The sequence below is a fragment of the Apteryx rowi genome, unplaced genomic scaffold (genome assembly GCF_003343035.1).
Source record: "Apteryx rowi isolate R43461 unplaced genomic scaffold, aptRow1 scaffold_4, whole genome shotgun sequence".
In the NCBI taxonomy this organism is placed as follows: Eukaryota; Metazoa; Chordata; class Aves; order Apterygiformes; family Apterygidae; genus Apteryx; species Apteryx rowi.
The window spans coordinates 2,799,121-2,812,567 of NW_020450529.1; the positions used below are offsets into that span (position 1 = coordinate 2,799,121).

Consider the following 13,447-nt stretch of genomic DNA (forward strand, 5'->3'; position numbering starts at 1 on the left):
TCACCAGTCAAACTAGTGACAACTAAAACCAATACATTATTGTGACTTCTAAAATAAAAAATCAGAACAAAACTGTAAATTTATTATAGTTCTGCCTTCATTAAACACCATATGTTGGTGGATTAAGCACAACAAAATTCTAGTATTCTTTGAAAGTGTCTACTAAATATAATAAAAAGAATAAGAGAACAATTAACATTTAGTCTGTTACATTAAAAAACTGGATGTACATATTTCTATTGCCTGTTAGCTTTACCTAAGCCTTTTCAACTACTACAAAAAGAAAGAAAAGAAAAATCATTGTTCAAAGTCAAAAACATTCAAATCAGTTGATACAACATTACAGTACAGTCAACTAATATCATTCAAGGTCTCCTTTTCTCAGTTTGAGTCTTTAGACCAGTGTTACAAAACTAGTTCAATGCAGTTTCAAAACTGTGTGTTAGCTTTGCAAGATACTGTACTCTCTACCGATGGCTTCAGAAGAACGGGGTTGTGCTACTTGGGAATCACAGGGTAACCCCAGCCTCTCATTAATTTTATTCAGCACTGTAGTTAGAACAGCATTAAGTTTAGCACAATAACTAAAAAAAGAACAAAAGAAAAAAAAGATCGGAAGCTAGATGAAGCTGCCATTTGTGTCAAACAATTGCGATACGCTATACTAAAAAATTCTGAAATATCCACCTGTCCTCACCACTCTGCCACAAACTAGCAAAGTCAAAAATACAAAAGTCTTCAACTTCTCATTTTTGCAGAATAAAGCAAAAAAGTCTTTGTGCTCCTTACTACCAGAAGCAAAATATCCTCTGAGTTACCACATGTAATAGCTTCTGGATGTGTCGACTTGGGTTGGCTTGGTCTCCGCAGAGCCATCCTTGTCTTTTTCACTGTCACCTTCCCAGAGATTAATAAGTGGAGGATAGAGCTCATTCAGCGGGATTGAAGAGGTCTTTTGCATATATTTTTTCAATGAATGGTGGTAGTTTTTTCTCTTAAATCTTTTTGCGATATAAACAGAAATGGAGGCAAGGCTAATTACAGCGAACATTGATCCCATTACCGCTGCAAGGGCAGTGCTGGTTTCTTGATCTGAAATATCTAGCGCAAAAGCTGCATTTTTTGTTGTAACATTAACGCAGGACTTCTGTGTTTGTTGATGGATATTTGACACAGTTAGACACACTTCATAATCTGTAGATGGCTGTAAATGCGTGAGGTTATATTCATGTACGTCAACCGGGACCCTAGCAGTGTATGTAATGTGAGGGTTGTCAATCTTCATAGTAGCTGATGACCATTTTAAATTGGAAGTCATGACATTGGAATTAACTTTCCAAGAAACTAAAATTGAATGAGATTCTGCTTGCTTCACATAGATTTTCAGAACCTGAGTGCCATCCAGAAGAGTTCCGTTCACTCGTATGGTCGCCACCCTCGTATCAGCCCCTTCGATGTTTTGAGCAACACACGTGTACCTCCCGGAGTCTTCGATCTGAATATTAGAGATTTCCAGGGTACCTTCACTGCTCAGCTTGTATTTGTCAGAGAGACTTTCAACAGTTACTTTATTTCCGAGAGGAGTGACCCAGTAAATTTCTGGCTCAGGTTCCGCCATGGCCCGACAGTCTAAAAACACTGTCATGCCAATGTCCAAATTTAAGTGATTTGGAAAAGTCTCATGAGAAATCATTGGAAGACATTGTTCATTCGAATCCTGTATTACCACTTCTTTCACCTGCTGTCCTCTGTACTCGGGGGGCATAGCACAAAACATAGACAGAGGTTCCATGAACCGGATATTGGTCTTGTTGGAGTTTATCCAGTGAATGACACAGTCGCACCTGAGTGGGTTGCTGTGGATACTGATCTCGCGCAGGTTCGGAAGGGATTCCACTGTCTTTTGGTAGACTGCGTTCAAGGCATTGTTGTTCAGCATCAAGCTTTCCAAAGCGGGAACGTTGCGAAATGCCAAACGGTGGATGTAAGACAACTTTGGATTGTTGGTGGCTTCAAGCTTTGTAAGTTCAGGCAGGTTGTCTAATGCGTACCTATCGACGGAAACAAGCTCTCCCATATTATTGATTCCAAGTTCTTTCAATCTGAGCATGTTTTTGAAATCTCCTTCTTGAATTTTATGAATTGGATTTTTGTTGAGATCCAAGAATTTTAAATTTGGAACTTTCTCAAGTGCAAGCTGAGGAACTTTTACCAATTTGTTGTCATAAAAGGAAAGACTTTCAAGGCTATCCAAGCCTACTAATGCATTGCCAGGAATATCTGTGAGATACATACCTGCCAAAACTAGACTCCTTAAATTTGAGAGTGGTTTGAAGTTCATATCTAGTATTCCAATCACCGGATTTTCTCCAATCATAAGAATCTCTAAGTTAGGAGTAGAATCAAACCAACGGCTGTCAATAACCTTTAATTTGTTGGAGTTGAGATGCAATCTTAAAAGGTTCTTCAGGCCAGAGAATGCATTTGCAGAAATACTGCTGATCTGGTTGTGATTTATGTATAATTCCTGAAGATTACAAAGGTCTTGCAAGCAGTAGTCAGTCATCTCTGTTATCTGGTTTTCCTCCAGGTGCAAAGTAGTAAGTTGAGTGAGATTTGATAGCCCCACATCTTTGATACTAGTGAAGTTATTTTGTGAAAAATCTAATTCTGTTAAATTAAACAGCTGTTGGAGTTCATCTGTGGTCTTTGCAATATTGTTGCTTTGTAAGAGAAGGACTTGAGTGTCACTGGACAGATTGCTGGGGATTTTTGTTAAACGAAGGTCGTTGCAATCAACTGTTGTAGCTTCCCTGTAAGTTGACTGTGGTGTAAACCATGGCCTGATTTCACATACACAAAGCTGTGGACATTCATTACTCTGTATGGAAGACTCAGTTAATGAATTCATTAGCAATTCTAGCACCAACTGGCAAACAGTTAAAACAAATCTAATCTTAGCCATGCTGGTCAGCTAGTAAGTTCAGCTCCCCAGCCCCTTAAAATAACAATAGATTGAGAGTGTAATTTGTTATCAAGCAGAAAACGTAAAGCTTAAAGTTTAAGGTGAAAGGCTTGGACATCCAGAAGCTGAAAGATGATTTTCTAAGTTCACAGAAGACAGGAAATGGTCTGAAGACTCTCAGCTGCTCCTCTCTGGTCCAGGATCTTCTACGAATCAGTGCCTGGAGATGTTCCTGAAAACAGATCAGGATACATGTTATGTTCATCTCATATACACTTCTTTCTTTTCTCCAATTTCTTTATCCTTTAGAAGAAAAATTTCTGAAAACAATAATAAGTATTTTAACATTTAAATCTCTTATGAAAATCCCTRTTTGGTATAGTAAGTTATATATGGTTTGTAACTCTACTTAGGATTAATGCAAGAAAACTTTCTGAAGTTTCTGAAGTGAGTGACTGTGAAAATATATGTAATCATCTGAAAATAAAACTTTCAGACATCTCTCAGCTAGGTCTCAAACAAGTGCTCTGAATTTAATCCTGATCAGAGTTAAGGGTGCCAGTACTATACCAAAGTATTGTATTTCATGTGTATGGAATTAAGGCTTAGGAAGATGTTGTTTAAAAAGTTTCTGCCAAACGTGTAAGAACCTGGCTGAAGCTAATCTGACGTAATCAAATCAGTTCCAGATAACAGCAAAGATTTAATCTAGCTAAACACCAAACAATAATGGTTAAATTTGATTAAATAAATGCACTGTCCTGATTTTTAGCTGTTGGCACCGCATTGTGTATCGCATGTGCAGTGTTTACCACCACTCCAAATTACCGTGTAAACCGCACACAATTTGAATCTTCTTAGCCTGAGGCTACTCATGCAAGAGTACGTTTCAGTTAACCTGGTAGCGTGGCCGATGTACCTCAGGAAATCTGTTCTGTGTCATGAGTCATTAAACATGTATTCAAGGAAAAGACTAAGCTCTTCCTGAAAACTTTCCTGTTCTTATTTTGTTGAAAAACCAAAGGTTCTCAGTGAGCAGTTTGTTATAGACAATCCCAACCTATTACTTCTGCTGTAAAAAAGATGGATGTTTGGAGTGGTTGTGTGCATGTGCAAGAATATGCAATTCAGGGTCTGTATTCTTAAATACAACTACTGCTTATTTTCCAGTTCAGCAGCGTATGTTGCTTCAGGGATGGTGATGCTATATGAATTGATTTTCTTCCACTCGTGAAGGTGGTGTAATTTCAGGTGCCTAGCTGTATTCCTCGCGGCTCGTTGAGCGTGTTGGTATTGGCAGATCAAGCATACCTTAAATTCACAGTAAATGTTAAACAGGTTGGACTTCTCTATTGAATTAAATACAAGGCATACCTGAGCAAGGCGTGTAACAAATTCGAATAAGGATTTAAAGGTCAGGCCTCTCGAAATTTGCTGTGGCACTCTAAATCTCATGCTATAATGGACTCAACTGAGGGTTCTCAAAAAAAGTTTGTGGCTTTTTTGCAAGTAAAGTAATCAAGTTCTGCTATATCCGAAACAAAGGGTACATAAAAATGATAAAGAAGTAATAGTAGAAGGTAGGAAATACCATTTTATTTTATTAGAACATAGGGAAGTCTCAACCTAGTCAAAGCCCACAAAAGATACCACTACGTAAAATAATAAAACTAATATGACTTTTAAAAATAATTCTACTCCTCTAGATCGTGGTGACAGGAACACCATTTATACAACACTTTTACTTCAAAATCTAGTCAGAATCTTCGGGATATTAAATAATGAAATTATAATATTTTCTTTCAGATTATGATGTAACACTGTGAGTAGTACATGCCAAATAGCATGGGGAGGGGTTTGTTCTGTGCTCTTGTTTGGGGGAGAAGGGATGCAAAGGAAGGGAAACGGGAACGGTGGCAAGAAAGCATCGGAGCCTGTTGAGTGGGATTTTCTGTGCTGCAGCTACGATTGCAGTCGGAGGTGGGAAGGCCGTGCTGGGGGAAACAAGCCAAACGCAGCACAGGCATCCCTTCTCGAATGATGTTCGACTGAGGCAAGAATCAAATACGACAGATTAACTGCATTTAAAAGAAAATCCTAACGGCACTGTAATAGCAAGGAATATATTAACATACACTGATGAGAGCGCTGACAGAAACTGAAATCGTTCGAACGTTAATGGAAGCTTCTCTCAGTAACAGAATTCAGCTGTAGCTGTTCCAAAAGAGAGCGTTCTAGCAATACTGATGATACTGAGAAATTGAATTTATTTAATTCCCAATTTTTCAAATCTTAACATTTGCCACTTAATAATGCACACAGTGTTTTCATCCAGTAATAATTTTAGACAGCTGTTGGAGAAGGTTTAAGTTGCCATTATACATTCTCTATTCCTTACTACAGGGAAATCCCTCTTAATTTACAGCATGGGCTCACAGTGAGTCACAGGGAGGAAGAACAGCTAATGCAGCCAGCAGATGCACCAAGCGGGCTGTCAGTATGTGAGGTAACCTTACTCCAAGCACTAATTCCTTCAAAATCTCTCCTATAACTTTTTTCTAGGTAGATGAATGGAAAGAATTCAATGCCTCGTAAAGCTGTAGTCCCTAATGATGTTTTAGTACTGATTTAGCTCTGATACAGTTACACATATCATATAATACTTCAAAAACAAAGCTACCAGAGAAAGACTTCAAAGCTTCTTTTAAAATATGTTGGAGCACATCTGTAGATTTTTGAAGAAACTCTGAATTCAATCCCTTCTTTGTTTAATACTTATATCCTCTTACTTGCACATTGCATTTATAGTTCACACTTGGTAAGAAGGCATTTCTGGTTTTATTGAATGGAGTTCTGGTTTCTGATCACTGTAGATATATGATTTTAAAAGTTAGTAGTGACACTTTCTGTTCTTTAGGTAAGTTATTTGCTGCTGCAGATGAATTTAATTTTCTCTAACTGGAAAATGTTCTTTAGAAATGACTTGCACATTACTGTCTCCAATCTCCTCCAGCCCAGGGCGGCTTGGATGAAGCTATAAATGAAAATCCAGTGTAATCAGAAAGTAAATTCTGGTTGGCTTCACATGCCCCAGTCCATTTTAATACTATGCTTATGTGAATGACAGTCCAGAGACTGCTATATCAGACAGCATAAGGGAAAAGACTAGTCGTAGAATTTTGCTTTAGCTGGTGCTCGTGCTATAAAACCACATCTGTCACTCGGATAAGACCAAAAATGCAGCACTAATGAGTGGAAAAGGAAAGGGAGCCACAGTTGTTCATATACCAAAATAGCGGTGGCTGCTTCTGTTCTGCCATTCGTGCGTGATCCGCTCGACATCCCAACTCTCGCTTTGTCGGAGGGACTCGCAGGCGCCGGCCCCGCTGAGCCGCTGCTCCTGCCAGCGGCCCGTCCGCCCGGGGCGTTTGGGCTCCCCCATCCCCGCACGGGCACCCTGGGCGGCTGCCAGCGCTGCTCCAGGTGAGTCTGCAAAGTCTATCAACCAGGGAGTGCCCAAAGGAGTAAAATAACACGACGTTTTCACTGCAATATTAGAGGCTGCTCAAGGTCTGCAGTCCCATTTGGAATTATAATCACAGCTTTCCAGATTGAAACTAGACAACACACGTACATAGGAAATCTCATTTGATGATGGATAAGTTGGAAGACGACCAAGCTTTGAAAACCAAATCAGTGACAGTACGCTGTTCAAAATAACCACACCTGAATAATCCCAAAGGCCACGTGGATAAACTGGGGGTAGCTCCTGGGAAATGGTGAATATTCACAACTCTCACCTGAAATCTCTGAGATTGAATTAAGAACAATTTGAGTGCTAGATCCTTTTCGTATTAAGTTGTGTGTTTTTAAACAAACAACCAAACATAGTATGTCTCCGATAGCCAAAGGCTGTACAAGCCAAGGACAAGTTAGGGGACTGGTTCAGAATATTTTAGCTTTTGAAAGCCATGGACTATTTCTTAAAGAAACACCGGCTCCAGAAAAGGGAARAAGCCACCTTTTTGCATTAGGGGAGCGTATCAATCCTCAAAACCCCTCGTAGGACAAAGTGTTATCACAAAAATGCGTAATAAAAATTGTTTCTTTTAAAAAAATGGGTGGGGAAACTTCCTCTAAACAGAAAGCGGGTATTACACCTTTCTCTGGGGAGATACTGAGCTTGCTAAAGACTAACAGCAGCTCCCAAGAAGACAGGGCAGAGGGAGAGGCGAGCAAAGCGAGTCCCAGCTCCCCCCGGCCCCGGAGACCGGCGACCGCAACGAGAAGCTGCAGGCTCCGCTGGCCTCCGGGTCGGCCACAGCTCGCGTCCCCTAGCGAAACCGGGCAGGGGCTTTGTGCCTCAGACACCAGCTTTTGGCATCTCCCTGCCTTCCCACTCGCTTGTTAAATTCTTATTTTCCAGCGTGCCAAACCACCCCATAGTCATAGTAGGTGTTACCTTGATACCAAGGGGTACGGGAATAAAGCTCAGTTCCATGGGAGAAAGATAGGGGGAGTTATTTTATTAGGGGTTAAATAAATATATTTTCCGTAGCAGCTCTCAATACCCTGTGCCTTAAGAACCCACGTTTTTCCTCAGGAAGCAAATCCAYAGCTGGTGCCTGCGCTATTAGCTCACTCGTGCTTCTTGCGGGCAGAAAACGTTAACTTCCTTCCAGGGTTTTGCATCCTGGGAATGTAACGGCGAGTGTCAAAATACTAGTTTGTCTATGGTTTCCCTTCCTGTCTGGGTTGTGAAAATTGCTTAATACTGAGCATTTGTTGGGCATGAGAAATCCTAATGGCAGAGACAACAGCGGGTATTTGTTTCTGCGGTGGAAGATGCCCAATTTCAGCGTTCCTGCTGGGCGGAAGGAGGTGCGTGCCGCCACCGTAGCCTTGCCGATGGCTGTTAGAGTACGTCCAGTTGGGCAAGTGAGCCAGGAAAGAACAGTGTGTCCAGGTCAGCAGTGCACTAAGAAAAGAATATGAAGGAACGATCCTGAAAAAAAACCTATAAAAAGTGTTTGTTCATAATTAACTGTCGCCAAACACCAAAAATAGATTTTAAAATATTTTTCTCATTGTAACAGGAAGATAGTGTTGTCACTTCTGTGACAGCTGTTCTGAAGGTCACTGTTAAAAATTGCTGAAAAAAGAAACAGTATAGTTAGCACAGGGATATCTGGATGTTTGTTTTGAAACAGAAATACCACCACAGAAAGTCTTCACTCTCTCAACTGCTTAGTGGTTCATCCTTGTAAAAATTCTTTTATGTTGCGAGTAGCATCAGCATATATTTTGATGGGGAGCCATATATATTAAATGTGCCTAGGTAAAAGTCTGAAGGCTCAGACACACGAAGAAAATCACCTTAGGCTAAGACAAATCTTCCGCTTGCTGTGAGCCGGAGGCATGGAACGATCCACAGTACCTATCCGTTTTCCACAGTAACATTTGCAAATATTGAGCCAAATAACGCAGCTAGCCTTTCAGAAAATTGTCTGTTGTGCTAATGACGTGTGTAGCTTTCTTGTTTCCCCGTCATCATCGTTTGTGAAGCTCCGGCTTTATAAACGCTCTCCGTGTATCAGTTGGCGCAGTGAGATCTAGTGAGATCCCATATGCAGCTAGAATAACGCGATGGAGAAAGCTGAATCCAAAGGGTTGAGTCTAAAGGCAAAGGCTTATTGCATAGTCAGGGAAAGGAGGAGCCCGTTTAGCCAGGGCCATGGTTGGCTCGTCTAGGCCAGCAAAGATCTACACTGAAGAACAACTTAAGCTAGAAGCAGCACTGGACATAAACCAGCCAGGAGTAAACTCAGGTTGGAGGTAGAAAACGACCACAAGGAGACTGAGGTTCTGAAACGGTCCTGGAGAGCCTTTTTGCTCCTTTGCTCTCTTTGCGCCTAAGATCGAGTTTGACAGTTTTAACAGAAGACTGGTGTGTGTTACGTTGGAGATAACGGGACTGGCCTTGAAGTGCAGTAGGTTCTTCACTCCTATAGTCAGCTGTCTCCTATGGAAAAGCTGTGAGCTATTGAAGTCATACTGCGGATTAACACGTAATCTTCGATAGTGCATCACAGGAGAGAGAGGCACGTAAGCAGCGCCGGGGTGGGTGTGCATGCGCACCTACTAAATCACAGCAAAAGCGAGCACAACGCAAACACGCTAGGCTTAAATCCTACGTTCCCCTGATCAGCTCTCATTCTGACAGCGAGCACCGATGACRCGGTACACCCATATCTCAGAAACACAGGGGAAAAGGCTGGGCTTGAACTTTGAGCTTAATAACCAGGATATTTACAGCTAACCTACGGAGAGGGCTCTTCCCCCAAGAATCAAATTTAAGAATGCAGACCTGTCTATTTAGACAAGTAGAGGAATGATGCCTGAGAGTAAGCCTTTTGTGTTAAAGTTTTTAAACTCTTTCAGATGTCATCAGAAAAAAATAAGTTATTTACAAGATTGAATCGTGTATAATATAGAAAACATCAAGGTAAAAATGATGCAAGTGAGTTAAAAGAGCATACCAAAATCTGAAAATGAGAGTTTCTTATTTAAAGCAAAGACMTAAACAAGAACATGTAATAGTGGTATGAAAGTTTTAAAAAAACATCTTCAGGGATTTATAGTATCTAAGGTTTGGGGTTTTTTTTTCCCCCGCCTGCAAATAACACCTGCTTTTTAAATTGTAGCATTTTCTTTTTGTCTGTACACACATTCCATCAAAATAAAGTCACTGTTTAATTTGAGTTTGCGTGCAGGGARAGCTCTGATCAGAAGGTGATTTGCTGCGCTTCAGGCGGCAACCTCAGCATGCTTCATCTGTGCGGCTTGAGCAATACTAGTGCTGCCTTCACGGAAGAAATGCACAGAGCATCCTATTCATAATATTGATACTGTGGGAACAGCATATTGCATCTAACACCTTTCAAATTTATAATTTATTGTGSCTTGTTCTCAAGACTTGCATCAGATATGGTGGTTTTTATTAAAGTCTCCAAGTAAATTTGTTGAGAGAGAAGAGTTCTTTTCATTCGTACACCCGAGTGCTGGGGAATACCCCGCAGCGCGGAGCCACGGGGTACTGATGGCCCCTCAAATCAACCRCACGGTTGCAGCCCTGCCTCTGTCAGCTGCTGGAAAATCTCYTGGAAATTACCATTAACGAGTCATATTAGAAACATCAAGAATAATAAGTGCTTTCAAGCAGTGGGTTGTCAAATTATCTAGTCTCTTCTTTAGGAAAGAAACTTTTAAAACCATTTAAAAGCCTTGAAAACCTAAAAACCAAAATAGGYTCATACAATAGTAATATTCTTACATCAGAAACCCAAATTATTACCTACTTTCTTCCTATGTTTATTTTCATAGATAGAAAAACAGGAGATTAACGTTGGGAAAAGATGGGCAGTTCTGTTATTTCCCATGACTCCAGTTTTCCTGTCCTSCTAGACAGGGTCTGATTCTGTTCAATATGAAGGCAGTAGCAAATCCTCCATTTAATTCAGTGGAGAAGAATCACAACCATGATAATACCCTCATTCCAAGTAATTACCAGGTAAATCTACTATGGTCACTTATAAAATTATTTGAATAGATCAGATTTCCCAAGAGCCGACCAAGTAACTTCCACTATTCGGTTAATAGCCAAGTGCACAAGCCCTTCCTCGTGCCTTTTTTCTTCTGCACTGACATGCAGGACACCTCTGAGAGCAGCCTAAGGACCAAGGCGCCTTCCCCCATCGCTGGCCTCATCCTGCGAGGTGACGAGCACTTTGGGCAGCTCCACAGAAAGCGTCGTATCTCCCGTCTGCTAACCGTGGGCAAACCCGTACCTTTGCACTGAAACACCGATCAAAGGGCCTGCGGTCGGGTAGGGACAAACTGCTGGGGAAATTCTTCCGCTTCCTACCCTACGTGCTGTAGTGTGTTCATATTCCTCTGTATATTCAAAATGCTAGGGAGAATTTAAGCATAATTGCTTTTAGCTTGTACAGTGTCTAAAATATGCAGAGCATAACTTTAATTTTGGAAGAGCTGTTCCTACTCTTTGTAGCATTTGGTGCATCTGTTGGCTAAAGAATGAATCAGGAACAACGTTAGAAAAATACTACCCATCTTCTGTTTCATGAAAGATTAGAAATATCCCAAATTCCTTTTTGGCATACGTGGAATCGAAGAACCCAGGGGAATGAGCCAGGTAGCTTGTTACCCACGTGCGGGAGCTACCGGGGGACACGCCAGGCACGGGGGCTTCCAGCCAGGACTCATTAGACAGCGGGAAGCAGAGACCATCCGTCAGAATCAGCAAATTCCAAAGGAGAATAAAGAGAAGGGGCTCTGGAGGAAGAAAAAGGGCCCCGAGAGACCGGGCTGTGTTTTGGGGTAGCATTGCTGCTTTAGTGCTGACTACCTGAGAGACGAGGGGGCCTCCTTAGGAGACGTGATGATACTASTGGTGAAAGCAGGGAGCTCCTGAGACACGTCTTTAGCTCCAAGAAACGCGGAGGTCGGAGCCCCCATCGGTGTCACGAGGCGGGAGAAGCTCCTTCCCGCTGCCCGGCCTGGCGGCACTAGGGGCATTTGCTTCCCGAGCCGTCGAGATAAACCTCCGGCTCCGCGCGCCCCTCGGGACCCCCCAGCCGGGAAGACCCCCGCCGGTGAGCGGCAGTTGCCACAATAAGTGATGCCCCAAAAKCTTGTGCTAGAAACGGTAGTAAATAAATCAAAATGGAAATTAGTATCTACGTATGTATTTAGAAAATTAACATATTGTTAACACTAGCTGTAGGAAACCTGTAAAATTTGTTATTAAAGCTTATGTGTGTGTGCATTTGTACACATATATATATGTAACAAGCAATTCATTTATAACTTCAGTTGCTTGTCTACACGAAAGTAAAAAAAAAGAGAGACACAGAGAGCCAGTGCTTTTTCTGGTTCTTCTTACATTCTATATGATAATTCTCTTTTTGTTTCCTGGGGTTGTACTAAGTATTTAGTTTTCAATTATTAGTAGTTAAATATTAAATCTATATGTTATTATTACTCTACATCTGTATCTGCTCAGTTTATGCGTGTAGTGCATTTACGCAGACTTCAGCCCCTAGAATAAAATACACTTGTATTGATTTTTTTCAGGAGTTATATGCTTGCAAGATCAAATTCTATTTTTCTTAGCTGTATTCACAAACAAATGTTAATAAAACCATATATTGAATTGCCTGGCACAGACACCCATGTTGTTTATTCAAGACTAGGAACATACCAATAGTAAAATAAATAAATTTATCATAGAAGGAGCTGAAAAATCTAATATATGGGCTGTTAGCACCAAAACAAAGATTTGAAACGTAACCAAGTTGATAGCACAGAAGTAATTCCATCAAGTGGCCACTTGGGTTTGGTACTAGTCTGAACCAAGATTTTACTCTGATTTAATGAAAATTTATTTCAAGTTAATGCTAGTTCTATTAAATGCACCCCCCCAACAAGTGTTTCTGCACTTTTGAATGGGTTTCCACATGAAGTTTTCTCATTTTTCTAAAGAGCCTTCTGCTTCTTCCATTTACTATGGATAATCCAACATTATCATCGGTTCTACTGTACTTAGAAAATACATGCTTTATGGAGCATATGTTTTCCATCATTATTTCATTCCATAAGTATTAAAGAAGCCTTGCTTTGAAGGTGCAGCTACTATGTYGTCAGAAAAGTCAGTCCTACTCAAGTGAGAACGGAGGAAATGTTAGTAGCCTGTATTAAACTATTTATCTCAAGTCTCACCTAAGTTGAGACTCACTTCATGTTCCATGCAGAAAACAGATCACGGTTCTTGCTTTGAGAAGTTCTTAAGTGAGAGATGGGTGGACGTGTAGAAGGTGGGGGAAGTACATAACGTATACGTATGTATAAAACATGTATTTACACGTTTTAGAATGGACATATAGATTGTTTGTTGAGCTTTAGTCCTTAGTCTTGTCATTGCAAAATCAGCAGTTCTCCCACAGAGGAGTTTATTTCATAAATGCTTGCAAAATAAAAAGATTGTAAAATTGCTGTGTATTACAGAAATAATTAGAAAAAGTTACTTCTCTGTCAAGATTTAAGTTATTGATGCTTTTATCTAAAGTCTTTACCTAATTAGGGTGATTTATCCAGGCACAGCCATGTTTTATTTATAGATACTAGACTTGTTTCACTTAAAGGGGCAAAAAGATAAAACAAACTTGCTAACTAATTTATAAAAAATATTTATCTGGCTTTGCTTAGTGCTTTATACCGTGATGAATTTGTTTTAAAGACCTGCTTTTGAGCAATCATTTTAGATCTTTTCTTTTTTTCAACTAGTTCACTTAATTGTGTTATTTATCTACAAGTAAAATAAGTTATTTTTGTAATCCATTTACAATTCACTGCAATGTCTAGTATGAGAAGTGGATTCTTTTTAACTATCAATATTTACTCCAT

The 13,447-nt window shown here is 40.4% G+C and overlaps 1 protein-coding gene across 1 annotated transcript; it reads right to left on the minus strand.

Annotated features, from left to right (window-relative positions):
• Positions 1 to 429: 429 nt before the first annotated feature.
• Positions 430 to 6,442, minus strand: LRRN1 (leucine rich repeat neuronal 1). The gene is made up of 2 exons (XM_026075019.1): positions 6,416 to 6,442; positions 430 to 3,197 (listed from the first exon to the last, which is right to left on the minus strand). Exon 2 carries the CDS (start codon positions 2,963 to 2,965, stop codon positions 815 to 817), a length of 2,151 nt encoding a protein of 716 aa, XP_025930804.1. The 5' UTR covers positions 2,966 to 3,197; positions 6,416 to 6,442; the 3' UTR covers positions 430 to 814.
• Positions 6,443 to 13,447: the final 7,005 nt, after the last annotated feature.

Bases quoted from the DNA above. Each gene is read 5' to 3' on its own strand.
- LRRN1 (XM_026075019.1), bottom strand. From the start codon at position 2,965: ATGGCTAAGATTAGATTTGTTTTAACTGTTTGCCAGTTGGTGCTAGAA.